This window comes from Rhipicephalus sanguineus, chromosome 2 (assembly GCF_013339695.2).
Source record: "Rhipicephalus sanguineus isolate Rsan-2018 chromosome 2, BIME_Rsan_1.4, whole genome shotgun sequence".
NCBI classification, from domain to species: Eukaryota; Metazoa; Arthropoda; class Arachnida; order Ixodida; family Ixodidae; genus Rhipicephalus; species Rhipicephalus sanguineus.
Genome location: NC_051177.1, coordinates 180,699,564 through 180,722,161, shown reverse-complemented (window position 1 = coordinate 180,722,161; position 22,598 = coordinate 180,699,564). Strand labels below are relative to the sequence as shown.

Genomic DNA, 22,598 nt, shown 5'->3' with positions numbered 1-22,598 from the left:
GTGGTTCCGTTATCAATCTCTGCGTGCTGGTCGTGCGCGTGCCTTCACAACTGTGTCGTTGCTATCTGTGATTGCGTCTACTGCGGCTTTGACCACAGCATTGCTTTGAGTCGGTGCGCGTACGTTGGATGTACGCGTATTTTCGTGGTTATCGCATCGACATAACCGCATTTGTGTTCGCAGCGGTTGCGGCAGAATGTAGTTATCCTTGGACTAGGTGCGCGCTGGCCATGCGTGTGCCTTCAAAACGCCGTGTATTTCATTCACAATTGCAGAGCTTGTGACGACGGGCAGAAGTTTTCTTTTGAGTGCTACATCAAAAACATGGCGGGAGTTATTGAAGAACGATTATTCCACGTCCCGCATGCACATCATGGCGGATGGACGATCTGTCGCCGAGCATCTCAATGGCGAAAAATTTACCGGGATGCGTGTATGGTGGCAGAAAGCATGTCTCCGACGAAGACATGAATCTTGCGATGCGGCCGCACGGCTCTGGCAACGAGAAACGGTAGTTTCTAGCGGAATTTTGCGGCAATCCTAGACAAGCTTCTTTTCCTTACCTGGTGGCACTCGCGAAAACTTCGTTGAAGTGGAAATGCCCAGAAAAAGTATTCGTTGTGGCGAGACATTTTTCGCATTGTTTTCTATGGGTGGCTGATGGGGAATCGAAAATTATTCAATGTGGCGGAAATTTCATTGTAGCAGTATTTATTACAGCAGGATTAGACTGCAATCTACACCGTGTGTACCCGAGTTGTATGTCTCTGCTATGATCTGCGCTAGCTCGTTTGTATATTTGTGCACACTCTGCTCACTGTGTCGATGTATTTGTTATTCTCGCCTATTTTTTAGCAAAACTCGCTCATTAAAAATGACAAAAAAAGGGAAAGGCAGAGGGACAAAAAAAAAAAAAAAAAGAGGGGGCGGAAGAAGTGCCGCATTGACTGTTATGTTTATCATGTTTGTAATTTCGTGTACTTCTACATTTTCCCCAATGCTCTGTTTTTGTTTTAAGCCTCTTTTGCTGTTTTCTTGCATTGGAAAACGTACTGTCAAATGTATCTGGAATCCACTCTGCCTATGACTTTGCATAGAAGTCGGCAGTACTGACTAGATAAAATATATAAATGAAAACAATAAATAAATGTCTATGACATCAATACACTTTCATTTTCTTGTGGAATACGTAAATCCTGTACTTATTTCGCATAAGAGCAGTGCAAAGCCGCGATTTTCGTCATCTGCGACTTCGTTCACAACGTGAACCCTCGTGTCCTAATCTGAAATGTGCTCTGAAACCAAACATTATTATGTACCAAAACGAGATTGCGGATGGCGACCACATATTTCTGAAAGCCGGCGGCCATTTCAGCTGTCCACGAACGCCATTTTCGTTTCTTCGCGGCACATATTTGCGGCGCTTTGTGATCGGCGTGCTCCGAGGATTGTCCAAATTAACTGGGGGGTTGCGGCCAAAAATATGACCGAAGTAACGTGAGTTTGGTGCCATCAAACAATGTATATGCTGGCCAGGACCAGGGAGCACGTTTGAATTACCCGATTTTCTGAGTTAATGAGTGTCCAATTAACGAGCCTATACTGTATAACTCCAACAGCTCGGCCGCCACCACTGTTGCTCGAGCGTTCGTAATATCAACAGCGGCACAGAAATTTCTTGGGAACAGCCAATCTTTTCCACATTGTAAGCAATTCATTTCGGTTGAGGAATATTATGAACGTGTATTATACAGGACAGTGTTGGGCGACTTGGTAATCCATGGTGAACAGCATTTGCGCGAAAAACCAGGCAGATGAAAGAAAGAAAACACAAGCCTTGTGGGGATTGAGGCTTGCCCGTCGTCATTGCGCGGGTTTTTCACCTAATTCTGCCGATCCGCATGTTCTATCATGATTCTCCCCTCCTCTGCCATCCTATGGCGTTGGGTGAGCGGGGGCGACGTTAACCTCCCTCACCCTGACGCCAGTTCTAGACTGTGGTGCCGCGCTCGAGTCTTGTGAGACGTATCGCGCGGCGGGGCGAGTGATATTCTCTCCGGACAGCGAGGGGTAAGCACGTCTTTTCTTTCCTGTCCATCGGCTCCTTTGTTCTTGGGGCTCGCTCGGGCGGAGTTCACCAACAGTGCCTTGCGCCCGTGGCGGATGCTTGCCTTTTGTTGCCCTTTCTGAACGCTAGGCCGAAGAGCTGTGCGGTGTGTTCGTGCGTGGTCATACTATGCCGAAGCCGTACCTATCGAAGCCAACGCGAGCGTAGTTTGCCCTCGCTCGAGCGATCGGGCCCTGTGGTCACTGATCGTGATAGCACGCAGCGTAGTCGCGAGGGACCGTTTTTCTCAGCGGCGTGTTGCCGTAAGCCCTTTTGCCCGCGGAGACGTGCTAGCGGCACCCTTTGTGTTGTACATTCGCCCATGGCATATAAGCCTGTTTTGCTTCTCCCGCTGCCTTTGGGAGTGGGCATTGCACTGCGTTTGTGGTGTTGCCGCAGCCAATGAAGTGTTGCAAATCTCCAGAGCAGTACTGTGTACTTGCCGCGCTGCGCTCGGCGCCTTTGTTGCGCTCGAACGCAAGTGTGCAGCGGCGCACTAGTTCACGCGAGGCGACGGCAAACGTGGCCCTGTAGCTCACTAAGTCCGAACCCACACTAGTGGCCGTACTCCTGTGAGATACGTGCACACTACAGCCTTTGCTTGTCTCGTGTTTTCTATCTTTCATGTCCCTGCAAATGCTCTTCACAATGTATCCAACAGAAATTCTTACCAGCTGCAATCTTATCACTGAGGTTTTGCTGTATTTATCTAAAATAAGATGTGGAATTATAGGGATGTTTCAAAAATGGTTGCCTTACTATTCAGAAACTATTTGGATGTTGATATTCGATTGGGTTCTAGAATATACTATTCACACACCTCCAATAAATAGTGACATTAGATTAAGCACCTACTTATTGGCTATATCACTGCAATTTGAATGTTTCATCTTTGTATCTGGGCATGAGGCTCAGCCAATGTAAAATTGACTCCCGACCCACATTTTGGATAGAATTCTGCGTCTTTGCCATTCTAATGTGAAATGCTTAATTAAGCAAGACTAGATTATGTCTTCGTAAACGACGTGGAGCTTGCCTGGTCTCGGAAGATGTTACGCAGCACGTCCATGCACATGGACACCACTTCCTCGTCCTTCTTGTCTGCAATCAGGTCGATGGCGTCACCACTCACATAGGTCATCAGGACATACGTCGGGTTCTGCACATGGGAGAGGAAATCAGAGGCACTGATTGGTGTTTCGTGGGTTCCCCTACACTTGCCATAGATGACCTAGGGATTCAAGAGTAGCCAAATTTTGCTCAAACAATTTGGGCTCCAACAACGCGACGGACATAGACAAAACAAAATTTTCTTTGAATACCCCACAGAAGCCATGCGATGCTTTTTGAAAATAGCCAGAAAATGCTATCGATCTGCAGTCAATGTTCCTGTGAACACGAGAGCCAAATATTATTGCACAGCGTGCAGCAGGTAATTTGCAATTCTGCGTCACAAACAATGAAAAATTGCATGCCATTTGCTCGGGTATGTCATTATTATATTTTGCCACGGAGCAAGAAATATTTAGGAGGTAAAACTCCCATTAGAACGGGCCCATCTGAGTGTGTCCAGATAATGTCACAAAAATGGCATGCGCTGATAGAGACACTTCAACTGGCGGCGCCTTGCAACACTGAGCTGGTACCATGAAGCAGGAAATCAAAAAATGAAAAACAAACAAACAAACAAACAAAACAAAACAAGAAACCTGTACCGGTTGTGCAAGCAGCCCCTAGGCGAGCACATGACAGCGGCATTCGTGTCAGCGGACACGCACTTTTTTTTTTGTGTCAGTTTTTGTGGGTTTACGCAGAGAGTCTGCAGTGTGAGGCGAGAAACAAATGCATCCAAATGCGCTTCCTGACTGCAGCAGAATGGGAGCAACACACTCGACCGGTTCCCTTGGCAACCGAAATGGTGGGAATTTCCTTGTCTGCTACCAGATGCCGCTAGCATGGAAGGGCAACACTATTTGGTTGCCCGAAATAGCGGAGTTACACCTCCTAAATGTTTTGTGCACTGTGTCCATTATGCAGTGAGTGGGGGCAGGTGGGCATGATGGGTATGGGCCGATATCAGAAACCATGTGCCAGCATATGATCTCAGAGGCCACATGCTGCGTCATGTAGGTATCGTGGCCATTCGTGGGGTGACACCACAAACCTGTGGTGTCACCCCACAGCTGTGGAGTGAAAATAGTAGAACATAAAAATATTAGAGAAAACACTCAAGGCCGTGGCCGCGCACCAACGTAACTCATGGGCAGTGCAAAGCACCCCCCCCCCCCGTGTAGCTTTTAACTCGCTTGTTTGTGACCACAAAAGGAGAAAAAAAGAAAATGTCTTGTCTCATGCGATAACTTTGCTCATACTTGATGGACTTGATAAGAATTTCCACCAGGACATTCGTGCAGCCAGAGAGTCCAATCAGGTAGGGATGGGCGAATATTCGGGCGTTTCGAATATTACAGTATTCGAATTCGCTTCGATACGAATTTGGGTTATTCGAAATTTCAAAGTACTCAAAACGAACGAATATATGTATACATTTGACCGCTCATAACCGCCTGTAAAGGTGGTTCCGCTGCAGCGTCTGGTTGCCGTGCCGTGAAACAACCCACCCAGAGGAAATCTGCGCTGCCACGAAGCCACACTTCAAGGTTAAATGTACATATTTTTTAAAGTTTAAAAGCGTATTATATGGGCTTATATGAGCTAAGTATAGTAATTATTAAATTGTAAAGTCCATTTACAACCCTACTGCTATTCAAATCTTGATACTATTCAAGGCTGCTTCCACTTCATTTCAAACCAAAAAAGTGACATTCACTCGTACCTAGTTCCAATCCTTAAAAATATTGTGCAAGGGTCATGACAAAAATGCCTGTTTTTCGTAATAATATGCGGTAAATACTATTCGAACTATTCGATTCGAAATTATTGGACCAAATCACTATTTGCTTCGGATTCACTTCGAACCTCAAATTCACTACCGTATTTACTCGAATCTAACGCGCACCTTTTTTCCGGTAAAACGAGTCCATAAATCGCATGCCCATTAGAATCGAGTACCGGAAAAAAAAAACAGAAACTCGGCTATCGTATCGCCATCGGCATTTCACAATGGCCGCCTCCTATGCGCCTTGCCATTTCTGCCATTATTGTTTCAGTTCGTACGTGTGCTGAGGAGATTGTCATCCCGTTCTGCGTTCGCATCGACGGCATGGAAGTGCCGACTCCAAATACTCGACGAGTGCACCACGTTGCAGCATTTAAAAGAATAGTTATCACATGTGCTGAGACGGGCGGAAATCGGGCCGCATCGTGGTCGTTCGGAGTTCCCGCAACGTGCATGCGAGACTGGCGCAAATAGAAGCAGAAGATTTTTTACAGCAAAACTTCACGAAAAGGTTTCAGTGGACCAAGGCAGGGCCGGTTTCCCGAAATCGAAGAGCGTTGACAGCGACAAGGAGTTGTCCGACAGCGACGAGGACTGATCCATTACGCGACTCGTATCGCCGCCGTAGTGGTGACAGTTTTAGCGGCAAGGCCCGCTTTTTGACTTTGTGTTTTACTTTTTTGAAACTTTAGTTCTTTAAAACCCAAATACTTGTTCTTCTGCATGTGCGAAGTTTGACTCCTACGGACTTTTTTGTTCTTTTCTCTCACGAAAAAATGGATGCGCGTTACAATCGATGTATTACTCTTTTTTTTTTGGTCACGGAAAACGGGTGTGCGTTACAATCGAGTAAATACGTATTCGCCCATCCCTACAATAAGGTCATTCTACAATAACAGAGCACCCCATTGCAGGGCCCCTTTAAGGCCTCCCTAAAACAAATGGAACCCTCCTCTATGAGTGGGTATTACAAACTATAATTTCCCTAAGAAAAAAAAAAAACATTCTGAAGCACATTCAAGTGTCTTTGAGGGCTTCATGAGCCATGATGAACCCTGAACACAAGGGCGCCCTGACCTTCTTTGGCTGTGTCCTTGGGCTGAGGTCGAAGAAGACGCTGAAGAGACCACGCTGCTCGGGTGATGATGGCACGTGACCGAAGAAGTCTGCGGACCTCACCTCGGCAGACCAGAATGGCCGAGTGAACTTGAGGGCCACCTGTAGAGAGGGAGCAAGGTGCACACTGCAGCACAGCAAGACTTTCGTGTCTAAAGTACTTCAACATGGACAACAAGTGTCACACAAGCAACACAAAGAAAAGCCGCTCATCTCCCAGTCATCTTGAGGACGTTCAGAATGACCTTGAGGACATTCAAGCCTCTCCCGGTCATTTTTAACTGGAGACTACCCGCATCAGGTCTGCACTGCCGAAGCAGATGAGCATTACAAAATTTTTTGCAAGAAATAAGAAAATAAATTTTGTGCTTTGACTAGCAATCTTTTTTTTTTTTGCTGTGTTTACTTTGCCATGAACCGTGGGATGCAATGGACAGGTGCCGTGTGATGCTCAGGACAACCGCTGTACTCTGCATGAAAAGCCCCTGCACTGTGGCAAGAGTAGCAGTGGTCTGTCTCACCTTTTCGATGACACCTGCACCCAGATCTTTGAGTGCATCCGTCTTGTCCTTGGGCAGAGGCGGTGAGAAGCTGATCTCCTGTCGCTGGAGGATGGTCAATGGCACTGTCACCAGAGCAAAGTCGGCCGAGAACTTCCCTTCTTCCTCCTCATCGCTGCTGTTCTTGGCACCAGACTGCTCCGTGAGGACTCGCACTCCACCCTCCTCAGAACCGTACTCTATAGCTGTCACCTGCATTCACAGAAAATAAAACAAGCAGGGGTGGAAAGGTTAGGCTGACTATGTTGAACAGTGTATTCCCTAGCAAGCCGCAAGCCGGGGAGGGGGGCGGATCTTGCGCAGTGCCTCAGTGACACTGCTGCAACTGCCAAGGAAAGCGCACATCTTTTTTATGCACTCCGAAATGTCAGTGTTAGATAGAGACTCTTTGCATCGATTTGAGTGCACTGTTTCAGTATAATCTTTGCTCACAGTGTCCTCATCCCTGTTCCTAAGTTCCAAAGGCAGAATGGCACCATACACTTGTTCATTTAAGAGCCAGACCCCAGCGTTTGCTCTTTTGAATGACAGCAGTGGGAGAGTCAACAAGTTTTGTGGTGCGGGTTGCCACATTCTTCGAGAAATGACAGCATGGTGCGTGCAGCGCACCAGTCTGCTGCTGCATTGTGGCCGCATACGCTAGGCAAAGCCTAAGATTTGTCTCGCAAAGTGGTAGCAAACAACTGTGTCCACATGGACGAGTGCACAGTGTAGTGTGGTGCAGTTTTGTGGGTTATGTTGTTGCAAACATGTACAAGATTGTGGCTAGTATAATCTTCAAACATACAGTTAAACCTGGATATAGCGAAATTGACAAATGCCCGAAAGAATTTGCTATAAACAGGTTTTCGTTATATCCAGTTTCAGCACGAAAATTTGGAAAAGAAACACAAAAATTAAACACAAGGGAAATTGAAGGCAGAGCTCACCCAAAACACATATTTAGCGGCAAAAATCTGCATTATTTTGCTCTATTGCTTATTTGTGAAAGATGGCAATACTGAATGTTCGTAAGACATCAATACAACGCTGCTCCTTCATCGTCTAGTTGTGACCTCCGAGACTGGCTCCGGCTACGCGCCGTCGCGAACCTGCGGCGCGGCACAAGACTGCAAAGCGCGTGACGACAGTGACGAGTCGACCTCCGAAGATCCACCGTTGTCACCGTGGTCGCGGACAGTTTCTACCAGCGCCTAATCTGACATCTCCTCGATAGTGACGACACAGTTGTCGGCATTAAAAAAAAATGCAAAAGCTGCACGTTGTCAGGGGCTGCTCCATGCGAGTGCAGTGAAACCACGCACGCGCGCACGGCGCCAAAAACGAAGTGCGACCTTTATATGCGGCGCGAACTCGAAGCGTAACGACACGGAGCAAGGATTTTTTTTTAGTGGTGTCACATGGTGTCATGTTAACGAAGTGCAGTTCAGAGACTACTGCACCGACTGAAGTGTGGCGCTGCCAATGCGAAGCCGATTTTTCCTTTTCTTTTTCTCTTTTTTTCTTTTTTAAAAGAAAGCTGGCACAGTTAGCGTGGTGGCACCTGCGAACTGCTGGATGAGGTCTGAAGGGAGGGAGGAGAGGATGGACACGCGTGCGCACGTGCCTGCGGCGGCAGGAGAGTTGGCTCGAGGAGCGTAGGCCTCGCCTGCCCGCCTCACGCTCACCTGCATGCACAAATGAGCGCTCGCTTTCTCCTCGCTGGTGCCGGGGCTTCGAGTGTGCCACGCGCGCCGCTGCCACCAACGTTACTGGAACAAACTCAGTTTAAAAGCTACGCTGGAGAGGCGGTCGTGAGAACCAGTGGCGCTGCAGTCACGTCTAGCTCCCGCGGCTGGGGCTTGTTGTGATCGGCGCCGCCGATGTACGAGCGCACGTGGGTTACAGCGACGTGTGCGCTTTGTTAGCTCGTCATTTTTGCGACTGTTCTTGACCAGGCTTAGCGTCTTGTACGAAGACACGTGCATGATGTACGAAGCGTAACGAAGGCGAACAGATTCACAGTGCGGTATGCCAATTTGCTTTGCCCGGGCTGCAGGAGCGGCTACCGCAACGACGACTCCGCTTCACGACACTTCTTCGGACCTCCGAAAGACCCTACACCATTCAAGCTTTGCATCGCAAAGATAGAAAGCTTACTGCGAAATGCAAGGTCTGTGACGTTCATTTTGAGAGTGACGACACTGTAAAGCACCATCGTCGTGTCGTTGCGGCACAATAAGCTTTGATCCCACGTGGAAAGTGGGAACTCGCGCCCGGTGGCGTGCCGCGCCGCGCTTGTTCCCAGCACTTCCACCCCACATTTCAAAGCCAAACTGTTCGGGACCAAGGCGCAAATCCCCCCAAAACGCACGGCGTCCCGTGAAAGCCAAGTGCCCAGTTTGGAGGAGCCGCCAGAAATAAAACAGCAAAACAAAAGGCAGGCAATTACCTATATACGCTACCGAGACTGAGAGTTGCATCACACTGACATTCGATCATTTGTCAACTGTCCATGCCTTCAAAGAAGCGGATTTTCGAGAGATTTTACGACGAGGTATCGAATGAGATGTGCGGAATATTTTACACTCGCCGGCTCGGGAACGGACTGCTCAGCGCAAAAATTTGACACAGTACATAGAAAAGACGAGGACCAGCGCTGGTCCTCGTCTTTTCTATGTGTACCATGTCAAATGTTTTGCGCTGAGCAGTTTAATAATGGAATACCAACTAGCCCAATCCCACACTTTGCTTCGGGAACAGAGACTTACGTGTGCAAAAGATAATTGTAGTTGACGAGCAGTTTAACTGCGTAGTGAACGGCTACAGCACGAAACGCCAACGGCTGTCGTAGAGTGTAAGAAGTGCTGCAGTCATGGAACATCTGCTCGGTGAAGTTGAAAAACTGAAGTTGTGCGAAGGAGTCAATACTGACGACTCTTCTAGCGACAGAGCACGCGCGAATAACTGCACGGTGCTCACATCACGGCCGATTTATTCGAATTGTTTAAGGCACCGTAGAAGGATGCGACATAGAAAGATGAGACACCGAAAATACAACTATCCGCTGAAAAAATTGCTCAGAGACGACATCTGTTCAATGTAATCGCACACTGAGATTTCATTTACAGAGTTCTTGTAAAATTTTCCGATTTCGGGCCAGTATCCCTTTAACCATTGTGAAAACGTATCTTGTAAACATTGCAAAGCATTGGTGATGTTTTTCGAGAAAGCTTTTTTGAATAAATTGTAGACAACATGGGTACTGTTCATCTAGAACGTTTTTGCATCTCGAGTAAGTAAGCTTCTTTGTACACTACAAAGGCTTTTACAAATGTGCTGGGTTGTTCTTGGTCTAGTTAAGACGGCAGCGGCTAAAATTGTGGTGGTAGTTATAAAAATTACGTTGAAAACCGTCATTCGCTTAGAAACTTCTATGCATGGAAGTTAAGCGCAATGTAGAGAGCTCAAATATAGACCGAACATCGATTCTTAGCCAATCAATGAACAACGCACGCGGGCCAATGCGTACTGACGACCTTATGCATATCCACCTAAGTAGTCCGCAAATGAGATGCGGGAACGTCGAATGAAAGAATGATAAATGTTTGAGTTTGCCACTAGTACAATAAGAAAGTTGCCGCGCAGTTGCCGCGAGCAACTGCGCGGTGGACTGCCGCGTTACGCCGTGGCAGCAGACGACGCGCCGATAGTGGCACAAGACGGGACTGCAGCGCCGCTAGTTCTCGCAACCACCGTTCGGACCACCCTCCTCCGCTGGCGGAGATATGGAGCTTTGAAACTGAGTTTGTTCTAGTAACGTTGGCTGCCACTTTGCGCTCTCATCGGCGGGGAAACCGCAGACGATACATGTGACTCCTGCTCGTGCCAATATGACAAAATTCGGGGCAATATCCCAAGGCTGTTGGTGGAAAAAATTCGTTATATTAAGGGTGCTTCCTGCTGCCACTTTGTTACATAGAGGTCGCAAATACATGTGCTTCTATGGAGTAACGGCGAGGAATAAAAGAACTACATAGTATCGAGGAATTCTTCGTATGGAGGTTTGTTATAGGCAGGTTTAACTGTATAATCTCCAACCAATCTGCTTTGCCGGTGGACATTTCATGCTTACATCTACTCTCGATTACGGGAGAGCCAGCCATATTTTTTCCCCTCATTACGTGCAATAGTTGTTACGGACACCAGTGGCGGACAACTATGCCACCAAGATTGGCAGTTGTGACCAGATTACGGCTTTCGCTGTAAAACTCTTTTGGTGTTGGAATGCCCTTTAAGAAAAGCAAGCAGAGGGAGCAGCGTGCAGACCTTGTGGCCATAGCGGATATCGAGACCTTCGGCCAGGGCCTGCAGGAGACAGCCAAAGCCGTCCGGGACGAGGGCGTGCTGCCCGCTGAACTGGGGGAACCGCTCGTTCTGGTCCCACTGCAGGGCCGACACCTCACGCAGGTGTGCACCACACGCATACTCCAGGTTGCCTATGTGGAACTGGAGCACGTTGCTCTCTTCCTGCACGACAGCATCCACAGGCACAACTGAAGGAAGGAAATACGAAATTACCCTAGCAGGAATTAAAGATAAAACCTATTACAATGACCAACCATGTATGCCAACTTCGGAAAACTATCATTTCAAAATAATGAAAATGTACTAATTTATCATTAAATGCCTTTTAGATGGTTTGCAGTGCAGGATAAGGCCAGTCACGTATTCTTTTATGACGTTTCTGTAAAAATGTCATCACTCTAAAAGGGAAGATAACCTTCTTTCCTGTCAGTGCATGTCAGACATCGCTAATGTTTTTTTTTTGTTAGAAAATACTTGGAGATCAGAAAAGTATTTTAGCTTGTTCTTGACAAAATTTCAGTATAAAAACCACCTTGAAAGCAGCCATTGGCGAAGCAGTTTCAGTGATGGAAGCAACATTTTGCTATTTGGAGCACAGTCTGGAACAGAAAAAATGCTAGTTTGGAGCAGCAAAGCAATGTGTTATTTTCATATTTCACCAAAATAGCCTGCATTTAAAATTCAAAAAAAAAAAAAAAAACCCAAGTGCAGATAGGTTGGAAAAACAGCCTTGCCATTTCTTGTGGCAAAAATGAGGTACAGCTGACAAAGTGATGTGATCAGTCACACATCACAGTCATCCCACCAGCAGTTAGTGATCAGTAGGATATCGAACTAATCTCACGCACATTATACCAAAATAGTCTGCCTGTCATGTACAAATATACAGCTAAATCGGAGATATATCCACAATGCCACTACTTGTGGCATTGTCGATATGCTAGTATGAAGCTAGTGTAGCAACTCCATACTAGCATACTATACATACTATACTCATGGAGAACTTTTCTTGGCAATGAAGGAAAGGCAATGAAGGAGCAGCATTTCTCTTTTGGAGCAGTTTGGAGGAATCGGAACAGCACTTCCATCACTGCAATTTGGAAATTAAATAGTTTTCCTAACAGGCTCGTTCTCTCCAAAAAGTAAACCAAGAAAAATGAGTTTAAAGATTTCACAACATGCTATTTATTTTGATAGCCAAAAAAAGAATAATCAAAGTGACCTGCTGCATAGGTAGGGCCTTCCTCTTCAACAAGACTTCTGTGACAATTGCATGCAATCGTCTTCAAATTTTTGCAGCTTTCGAGCCATGAATGTTGCTCACAACACGGCCTGTGTTGGTTAAAAAAACGAACCACCCGCTGGTCGCAATGATCTCGCAGGAGAAAAAACAGATAAGCCGAGTAGCACACAAACACAGCAGGAGTAGCTCAGAAGTGGCACAAAAACAGCAGTGGATGTGCGCTATATCTTTGATATCTTTGCTTGGAGCTTTGGTTCCGGCTTGCCAGCGACTGAGAGTGCCGGTTCTGGTTTGCCAGCGATACGAGAGTGCACCGCTCATAAAATTCAAGGATTTTCAAGGACGGGAAAAAATTCCAGGACTTTCAAAGGCCTTGAAAATGCATTTTTTAAAATTCAAGGGTTTGCAACGATTTCAAGGACCTGTACGCACCCTGTAAGATGCTTTTCAACAGCAAATGCTTGCCACCATCTCATGAAAAGAAATCATTTTATTAGAGCTGTGCGAATAGCAAAATTTTTGGTGCGAAGCGAACTCGAATGTTCAAGTGTGAGTGCGAATCGAATCGAATATTTTTTGAATACTTCTCGAATATTTCTAGAATATTTTTCGAATACTTCGAAGTGAAATTGCAGTTAGAGAAGATTCCTAAGCATATTCTTATGAGATAGCAACATGAAAGTGTTTCTTTTCGCTAGGTTGATAAGCACTGGAGGGGTGGTGTTTCATAGTTGTCTTATCAAGAATGAGGCAATGTAGAGGCCGAATTCTATTTATGTGCATGATTTGGTGCAACCAAAGTGTTGCCGACAACACTTTACACGTGATAGGCAAACATGTCATTTCCTCAGCCTCTCCTCCTCTTTCAACTTCTGTGGAAGCCCAACTGATGTGGCGGACAAGGGCGTGCTCCCTTCAAGTCAGGAGTTCCAAATCTGCCTCGTAGACGTCGATATATAAGAACATCTTAAATTTTGGATGCTAAAAAGCTTTGGTGTCCGATTTTTAGGACTTCCTGCCCAAGTTTCAGGTCCAGAACAGCATTAATTGAGCCCCCACCTCTGCCACATCTTTCATCTCCATGTTGGAACCAGCGTTTTCTTGAGTTAGTACATTTGCGACCGTAGCAGAGCTTGAAAGGCAGTTTTGCCGCAATGCCGGGGTGTGATGAGGTGAAGCATATTGAAAATCTAGGGGCCACTTTCAATCAGACGTTGACTGTGTCTTGACAAAGTTCGACTGTAACGGAGCTTGAAAGGCAGCTTTGCCGCAATACCTGGGTGTGATGAGGTGAAGCATATTGAAAATCTAGGGACCACTTCCAATTAGACATTGTTCTTGGCAAAGTTCGACCGTAACGGAGCTAGAAAGGCAGCTTTGCCGCAATACGAGAGTGTAATGAGGTGAAGCATATTGAAAATCTGAAGGGGTCACTCTCAATCGGAGAGAGAGAGAGAGAGAAAGAACTTTATTTATAAAGTCCAGCGAACTTGACTTGGGGTAGGCCTCAACCCCGGCCTAGGCATCGGCCGCGAGCCCTTGGGCTCGGGCGGCTTCCTCGGCTCGCTGGACGGCCCAAAGTTGTTCTTCGATTGCGGAGCTGAGCAGAGCCTCCTCCCAGCGCACCCTGCGGTTCGATACTGCCTCCTCATGGTTTCAGTGTGCTTTGTCGTCTAAGCTCGAGCACTCCCATAGTATGTGGCCCAGTGTTGCCCTTGTATCGCACATCTTACATTTGTCTGTCAAATAGAGATCAGGGTAACAGAGACGAAAGATAACTGGGTTTGGGTAAGTGTGTGTTTGCAGCTGCCGCCATGCAACTGCCTGCCTTTTATTTAATCTATTGTGTGGCGGTGGGTATTTGCGTCTTCCTAGCTTGTAGTGCTGCGTTATTTCATTGTAGCTAGTCATACGTTCCGCCCACTACCACTCTTCCCCGCGTGGGACCTCGGTCGAAGCGGCGTCGGCGTTCGCAACGGCTCGGTTCGTGAGCTCTCGAGCCGCCGCGTGTGCCGCCTCGTTGCCGGCCAGCGGAGTTTCTGTGTGTGCGGGCGTCCATATAACGAAAGTGTAATTTTTGTTTCGGATTTTTTGCTCGTTATTCGTTAGGATTCGCAGCGCCTCTCGGGAGACCCGGCCGTTAGCATAGTTACGTATCGCCGCTTGCGAGTCACTAATTACTACTTCAGCCTCGGTGGTGGCCACTGCGAGGGCGATGGCCACCTCCTCGGCCGTCTCGGTGAGTGTGGTTTGCACCGTAACGCTCGTCTTGCATATTCCTTCGCAGTTGACCACCGCGGCCACATAGCCACACCTGCGCGCGTATCTGGCCGCGTCCACGAATACCGCTTCCTTGCTATTCCCGAATTTCCTGTGCAAGTCCTGCGCCCTCTTATTTCTTCTACCGGCGTGATGATCCGGGTGCATGTTTTTGGGCAGCGGCGGAACTACTATCCTTTCTCTCACCGTCGCGGGTACGTCTGCTTTTTCACCTTGCTGCGTGTGATAGCCTATGCCTAGCTTTTCAAGGATGTGCCTACCTGTTTTTGTCTTTGAAAGTCGTTCGTATTGTGCTATGTCGTGCGCTTCTATTAACTCATCAAGCGTGTTGTGCAAACCTAGTTCCAACAATTTCATCGTGCTTGTGTTCTTCGGTAACCCTAAGGCGTGCTTATAAACTTTCCTGAATAAACAATCTAATTTCGCTTTCTCGGCTACCTGCCACTTTAAGTAAGAGGCAACGTACGTGATTCTACTAAGGACGAAGGCTTGCACAAGCCTAATGGTGTTGCCTTCTTTCATACCGCTGTGTCTGTTTGTAATGCGTTTTAGCAATCTGATGGTCTCATTTACCGCTTTTTCCAACCTACGAATGGTTTCACCATTGTGTCCATTGGCTGCGAGATGCAAGCCTAACACGCGTATAACGTCTACTTTGGGAATTGCGTGTCCTTCCGAGGTTGTCAGCCGTATCTAATCTTGTGCGTTATTTCCGCTTTGTTCGCTTTCTTTGGGTTTGCGACCTCTGCGCGTAGGTTTGTAGACTAATAGCTCGGATTTCTCAGCCGAGCAGGTAAGGCCCGTGCCCTCTAAAAAACTTTGAACCGTGTCGACAGCTCTCTGTAGCGTTTGTTCGACCTGGCCATCACATCCCTGCGTTACCCACATGGTTATGTCGTCTGCGTACAGACTGTGGCAGAGCCCGTCAATCTCCTCTAATTTAGGCGGTAACCCTATGAGTGCGAGGTTAAAAAGCATGGGCGAAAGCACCGAGCCCTGAGGGGTGCCGGCGCTGCCCATCTCTATCTCTCCGGACTCGAGAACGCCCAGCGTGATCTTCGCTGTCCTGTCCGTGAGAAAATCGCGCACGTAGTCGTACGTCCGTTTACCGAGTCCTAATTCCATTATTTGGATCAGTATAGCTGAGTGCTTGACGTTGTCAAACGCTTTCTTAAGATCTAGGCCTAATACTGCTTTGGTGGATCTGGTCTATTACCTGGTGCTTGATTTGTAGCATGGCGTCCTGCGTGGAGAGGTTCCTCCTGAAACCCAGCATGGTGTGAGGAATCAGGTCGCGGTCCTCGAGAAAGTTGGTTAGTCTCGTGAGGACCACGTGCTCCATGACCTTACCAACGCAAGACGTCAGCGATATCGGTCTTAGATTTTCCAGCTGTAGGCGCTTTCCCGGTTTTGGTATCATAACTATGCGGGCGGTTTTCCACTGTCGTGGAATCCGTCCCTTTTCCCAGCATTCGTTAACAAAATTCGTGAGTTGCTCTAACGACGCGTCGTCTAGATTTCTAAGCGTTTTGTTAGTAACCCCATCCGGTCCGGGTGCCGACTTTGTGTTGAGTTTGTGCAACACCGCGCGTATTTCAGCAATGCTAAACGGTCTATCTAAGTCTTCGTTCACAGTGCCTTTGTATTCGGGGTGGGGTACGTGTCTAGCCTCATTAGTGTATCTCGTTTTGAGCTCGTGCAGGAGTTCTTCGTTGGTCCCTTTGTATTCATTTATGATCTTATTGACCTTTTGCCTATGTGCCGTTTTTGTCTCTTCTGGTTCCAGTAGGAACCTGAGGAGATTCCACGCCTTGGTTAACCCCAGCTGACTATCCATGCTGTTACACGTTTCTTCCCACTGTGACTTGCAGAGCTGTGACGCATATTCCTCGATGTCTCTATTTAGTTTGGCAATTTTCCTACGTAAAGTCCTGTTGTGTCGTTTTGCCTTCCATCGGGCTTGTAGGCTACGTTTAGCCTCCCACATGTGCAAAAGTTTGCTGTCTAAGACCTGGAGGTTCGCCTCGGGCGGGACCTCATGCGTTGCCGTCGCGACATCCCGCTTCAGCGTTTCAGTCCACCTTTCGATATCGTCGATATTTTCCGAAGAGTTAATCTTATCTTTTCTGATCTGTCTGAACTTATCCCACTCGACAAGTTTGAGTCGCTTGCTTCTTGTCTTGCGCGGCCCCGCGTCGACTTGAATTTCTACAATGGCGTGATCGCTGCCTAAATCCTCTTGTGTATTTGTCCACCATACGTTTTCTATGTTTTTAACAAACGCGAGGTCGGGTGAGGTGTCTGCACAAACGCTGTTCCCTCTTCGCGTAGGTGTAGAGGGGTCAGTAACGAGAGTGAGACCTTCCTGTTGCGCGTCCTCCCATAGATTCTTGCCTTTCAAGGTTTCATATTTGTAGCCCCATGCTGTATGGTGAGCGTTAAAGTCTCCCGCTACGAGGAGAGCTCGGTTACCCGCTATGCCAGCCGCTTTCTTGAGTAACGTGCGAAAGCGGTGCTTAAGTCGGGGGCTGCTGTACACGTTAAGAATGAAAAGACTGTCGTTCCAGTTCTTCGTGGGTACTATCTCCACCAGCAAGTGCGGTATCGTGTCGGCCTTAATCTCGTGTTGCGTTACGGTCAGGTTACGTTTGACTAGCGTCGCGACGGCCGGTTTGTCCCGAGGGGCGGTATCGTGAAATGACCTGTAACCCGATAATTTAGCCTTAACGTTAGTCTCCTGTAGGAGTATCACGTCCGGTTGCTCCTTGTTAATTAGGTACTGTTGCAGGTTTCCCCGCTTTCTAGCGTATCCTCTACAATTCCACTGCCAAATTATGTACGTTTTCGTGTCGTGTGTAGCCATGGTGCCAGCGAATGTTAGTGTTTTCCAGTGCTATCCCAAGTCTCTGTTTCCACTGATCTGTGGTACGGTTTCCCTGTCGGTTTGGCGGGCCCACAGTTGCTAGCTGGCAATCTTCTTTCTGTGTTTTCGACCCTCATCTGTAAGGCTGTGAGTTGTTGCTGTATTTGCTGCATTGTAGCAGTTATCTGCTGCATCGAGCTAGTGAGCTGGCTAAGCATTCCTTCCATTTCCATCTTACGCGTGTTCTTTTCCTCCTCTATTTCTTTCCGCATTGTCCTTATGTCTTCTTCGACTTGAGTTTCTTGTCTATCCTATCTTTTCCTACTCTTTTCCTCTATTTTCTGTGTTTTACTGTCGGCACGAGCCGAATCCACTTCTACTGCCCTGCGTTTCGTGGGTGTGGGTACTGTTTCTTCCCCAGGTAGTACCTCCCCTGTATTTTCCGCAAATTGGATGATTACGTCCTTCCTAGCTACCTTGTCCTTTAGTTTGGCATTTTCCTCTCTGAGTTCCTTTATTACGTTGGTGTATCTGGTGTTATCGCTCTCCAATTGCTCGAGTCGTTTTTGGATTTGCATGATAATGTCGTTTTCCCCTTCACTGTTAGTAGTGGCAGTGCCGAACCGCGCGTGCGCCCCGGAGGCGGCTTTTTGTGCCCAGCTCACCTTGAAGGCTTTGGGTAGCCCGTCTTTATCGCCGTTTCCGGTAGCTCGCGTCGTTGTGGTGCCGGTACTGGTGGTAGACCTGCTCCGGGAACTGGGTCCGGCCTTGGCTCCGGCTCCGGGCGCAGGCCGTCGCTTGGCGTTCCGCGAACGAGAGCGGGAGCGGGAGCGCGAGGTGGATCGCCCTCGTCTCTTTCCCTCCAGCACCGAAAAGTCGTTTCCTCCTTCCTCGTAGTGTCTTTGGTCTTTGGCTGTTTCTTCTTCTTCTTCTCGCTGTCTCCTTTCCGAGAGTCGTTTCTTCACTATGTAAGGAGTCCTGTACTTGGCGTGACATTTTCTGTCTCCGGTCGGGTGATCCTTGCCGCAAAGTCGACATCTGGGTTCGCATTGGTGGTCTTCCGTTGGATCATCGCAGCCACAACCTCTGCATCTTTTACTCTGTGGGTTGGGGCAAACATCGGATCAATGTCCGAGTCGGCCGCATGCGTAGCACGTCTCGTACTGCTTCTTGTATAGCACGCAACGATGCTCCGTTCCATTGTAGTAGATGTAGTGCGGCACTACACTTCCTTCGAATACGACACTGGCGTTTGCCGTCTTTCCCATCCTCTTCGCGTGCAACAACGTTGGGTTATGCTCGTTGACCAGATGTCTCTCTATGTCGTCAGGGGAGTCTTCGTCGGGTATCCCACGAATGATGCCCTTGGTTGTATTTTCCGGCGCCGCTGCGTATGCACTCGCTTCGTACTCTTTGTCTCCCATGCGTAGTTTGCAGATTTCACAGTATCTTCTGGCTCTCTCTTCCGATGGAGTGCTGACTACTATTATGTTCTGCCTTTCGTTGACACGAAAGATATCACCTCTTGTTTCTTCTTGCGTCAGTCCGGCCGCGTTGCGCATGCTGTCGCCGATCCGAGCAGCACGATGCGTCGCGGTACAGAAGCCATCTCTAGGGCGCACGATGATTTTGATGTCGTCCGCCGGCAGGTTCGGTTTCTTGATCTTCATGTTCAGTCTTCGCACGTTTCTGGCTGCCCTTCTTATATATGTTTCTTCACTAGCCAGCGTGTCAACTGTCTGCTCAACTGGGTCAGTGCCCTCGACGAGCGTCTTGCGTTCCTTGCATTTGGCGCGTACGTCGAGCCATCCATTCTCTTTACGGAGCTCTGTCGGCGATATTTCTTCGCCTTCCACTTGTACCACTTCCATTTTGGTCGTAAGCAAGGCCGTAAAGCGAAGAGTAGTGAGGGGCGTCGCACTTCTCGCCGCGTTCGGCCTGGTCGCCGGCCGCGTTTGCGGCGCAAGCAACGGCGTCGACCAGTGCTGCGTTCGGCTTAGTTCGTCTGCCGGTGAGGCACCGCAATAACGTCGCTGCAGTGACCAGAAAAATGGCTCACCCGCGAAAAACTTGGTATCGACAGCGTTCGCCGACCTTCTCGATGCTGCTGAGAGTTATGTCGTTGATCGAAGATCTGAATTTCCGCCACAAACATCGAAAAACTGCAGAGCCGACGTGAAACACGTCCGCACTCTCTGGCCCCCTAGTGGCCTCCCTCTCTCAATCGGATGTTGACTGTATTTGTTTTTGGCAATTTCGAATAGTTCGAATAGTAAAATTCCAGTGCGAATCGAATCGAATAGCAAACGCTATTCGAAAAATATTCGAAATTTCGAATATTCGCACACCCCTACATTTTATTCTTTTCTGCTGTACAGTTAAACCTGGATGTAACGAACCTGCATGTAACGAATTCCTGGATTTAACGAATTTTTTTCAATCCCCAATACCATCCCCATAGGAGCCCATGTATTTGTTACCTCCATGTAACGAAGGTGTTGCGGTAATTGACCTGAATGTAACGAATTTGCGGCACTGATCATTTATTATTTTGAGTCGTAACATTGCTAAAATCTTGTATTACAACGTGTAAGTTTTATAATACGAAAATGAATAATACACGGGGGCGGCTGCGGGTGGAACGCATACCATTGCAGCAGGCAAGTGCGTGCTGCGATGATGATACAAGCGTCGCTAGAATAGCTTGTGCCGCTTAGCGGCAAACGGAGTTTCCTCGTTGAAAAGCCTTCGAGATGGCAATGCGGTGCGCATCTCGAAGGCCACGCTATGCAGCTTTTGCTTGCGGCTTGCGACGTCTGGTGGCGCTACTGTGCCGAACGGGTGAACGAAGCGGTGGTGCGAGCGTCAGGCCGTTGTAACTTGTCAAGCCTCTCTTGTTAGGCCTCTCAGCTGCTCTCGCTGTGACAATGAGCTCCGTGCCGAGAAAGTGCAAGGTTTTGTCTTTTAAAGAAAAGTTTGCGATTGTAAATGCGGTTCCCGCAGGTGAGAAAAAGGACGTTGCTGCACGATTTAATATCCCAGCCAGCTCCCTGTCGACGATTATTGAGTGCGAAGGACAGTATCCGTGAGGCAGCAGAGTCGGGCACGGGTTCGACGAAGAAAAGACTGAAGAAGTCAACGTACGCTGATGTGGACAAGGCCGTCTTCACCTGGTTTCTGGACACACGGGCCCGCAACGTGCCCATAAGTGGCGCAATCCTGCAGCAGAAAGTGAAGGATTTTGCATCTATTCTTGGCCATGACGATTTCAAGGCAAGCAATGGCTGGCTGCGAGGGTTCAAGAGCCGGCACGGTGTCGTCGGTAGAGTGATTAGCGGCGAGTCCGCATCTGCTGACAGCGATGCCTCTGCCTCGTGGGTGGCCGAGAAGCTGCCTGGCATCTTGGACCGCTATGCGCCGGCAGACTTGTACAACGCCGATGAAACGGCGTTGTTCTACCAGATGTTGCTGAATCGCACGCTGGAGCTTAAAGGGCACGATTGTCGAGGCGGAAAGCAGAGCAAACTACGCGTCACGGTCTTGCTTTGCGCAAACAGTGACGGCAGCGATAAAAGAATCCCATTAGTTATAGGGAAAAATGCCCGGCCAAGGTGTTTTAAAGGCACGAAGCGGATGCCAGTCAAGTACGTGGCCAATTCGAAGGCCTGGATGAGCCGAGAAATCTTTACTGAATGGCTGAAGGCATTCAACGAAGATGTCAAGCGTCAGGGTCGCCAAATATGTCTATTGCTGGACAACTGCTCCGCGCACCACATCGAAGGCCTTCAGCTATCGAACATCGAGCTGCAGTACTTCCCTGCCAATTGCACGTCCCTAATACAGCCGTTAGACAAAGGGATCATCAACAGCTTTAAGTGCTGCTATCGTCGTCGCGTCATTCAGAAGATCCTCTTGGATATACGCTTTGAACGGCTGACTAAGATAGACATTTACGAAGCCATCGAGATGCTTGCTGCTTCCTGGCAGGAAGTAAGAGCTGACACAGTCGCAAATTGCTTCATGAAAGCCGGGGTGTCAGTGGTTACAGAGGCTGGAGTCGACGAAGAAGAACCCCAGGAACCTTCAAATCCATCCGATGTCAGCGAAGCGTGGGATGCACTTTGCGCGAATGGTGGAGTGCCCGACGACGTTGCACTTGTCGACTTTTTGTACGCTGACAGTGATGCTGTATTTACTGAAGAAATGTCGGATGTGGCACTTGTAGAAACTGCCCAAGATCGCGGTGATGGTAAAGGTTCGTCAGAGGCAGAAACAGTGCCGTTGCCTACCGCGAAGGAGATCTTGGACGCGCTGGACGTTCTGTGCCGTCACGTTGGCTCACAGGATGACGAGGCAGCATTGGATGAGTTGGTTTCTCTGAACCGCCGCGTGACGTCATCTTTGATGCGAAAGACACAAGCCAAGATAACGCAGTTTTTTTTGTGCTAAATAAATATTTGAGGTGAGTGGCACTGAACTGGCATCCGCCGCGTCTTCGTTTGGTTTTCGCGATAGTTTCTCTAGTCTTTACTCGAAAACTGCATGTACAGTAGAACCCCGCTGATACGTTTTTGAAGGGACCGTAGGAAATAAACGTAAGAGAACGGAAACGTAAGAGCCGAAAAACAGGAAAAACGGCAAAATATTTAGTGGTACTGAATTTTATTTCAATTCTTACGAGCAGAACGAAAATTGGCGCGCTCAGCCGCGATGTAGTCGATGGATAGAAACGCGAAGCTTAGGACGGCCTCATCCACAGAAATGTAATCAACGTATGTGATTTTTTTAACACCAACAGCTGTAGGCATGAAAGAACTAAGCACACGCAATCACGGCCGGCGCGGCGAGTCCGACCGCGAACCGCACGCACGACCATGCGAGCTCCAACCAGCTCGAACTCCTCCCGTTCTCCGACAAATAACGATGATGATGAGTCTACGCCAACGCGATGGCAGAAGTAAATGCCAACCTCGAAGGCCTTGCTTTCGTAAGCAATTACGTCATACACGCCATGTTTGTGCAATACAAATATCAAAGGCTATGCTTTTGTCAATAGTAAATGCCAATCTCAAAGGCCTTGCTTTCGTGAGCAGTTACGTCATAGATGCCATCTTTGCAATTTGAATCTCGAAGGCCATGCTTTTGTTTGCATCAATTGAAAGATTCTGTTGCTTGCGCCTCTC

General features: G+C 48.2%; 1 protein-coding gene across 1 annotated transcript in view; it reads right to left on the bottom strand.

The window, feature by feature from the left end:
• The window catches only part of LOC119383890 (lysine-specific histone demethylase 1B), a 121,284-nt gene that overhangs the window by 11,623 nt on the left and 87,063 nt on the right, over positions 1-22,598 (bottom strand). Inside the window, exons 13-16 of the mRNA XM_037652161.2 lie at positions 10,991-11,191; positions 6,644-6,874; positions 6,084-6,224; positions 3,144-3,266 (exon numbers count right to left, since the gene is read on the bottom strand). Coding sequence (XP_037508089.1) covers positions 3,144-3,266; positions 6,084-6,224; positions 6,644-6,874; positions 10,991-11,191 — 696 coding nt within the window. The remainder of the gene's footprint in view (positions 1-3,143; positions 3,267-6,083; positions 6,225-6,643; positions 6,875-10,990; positions 11,192-22,598) is intronic.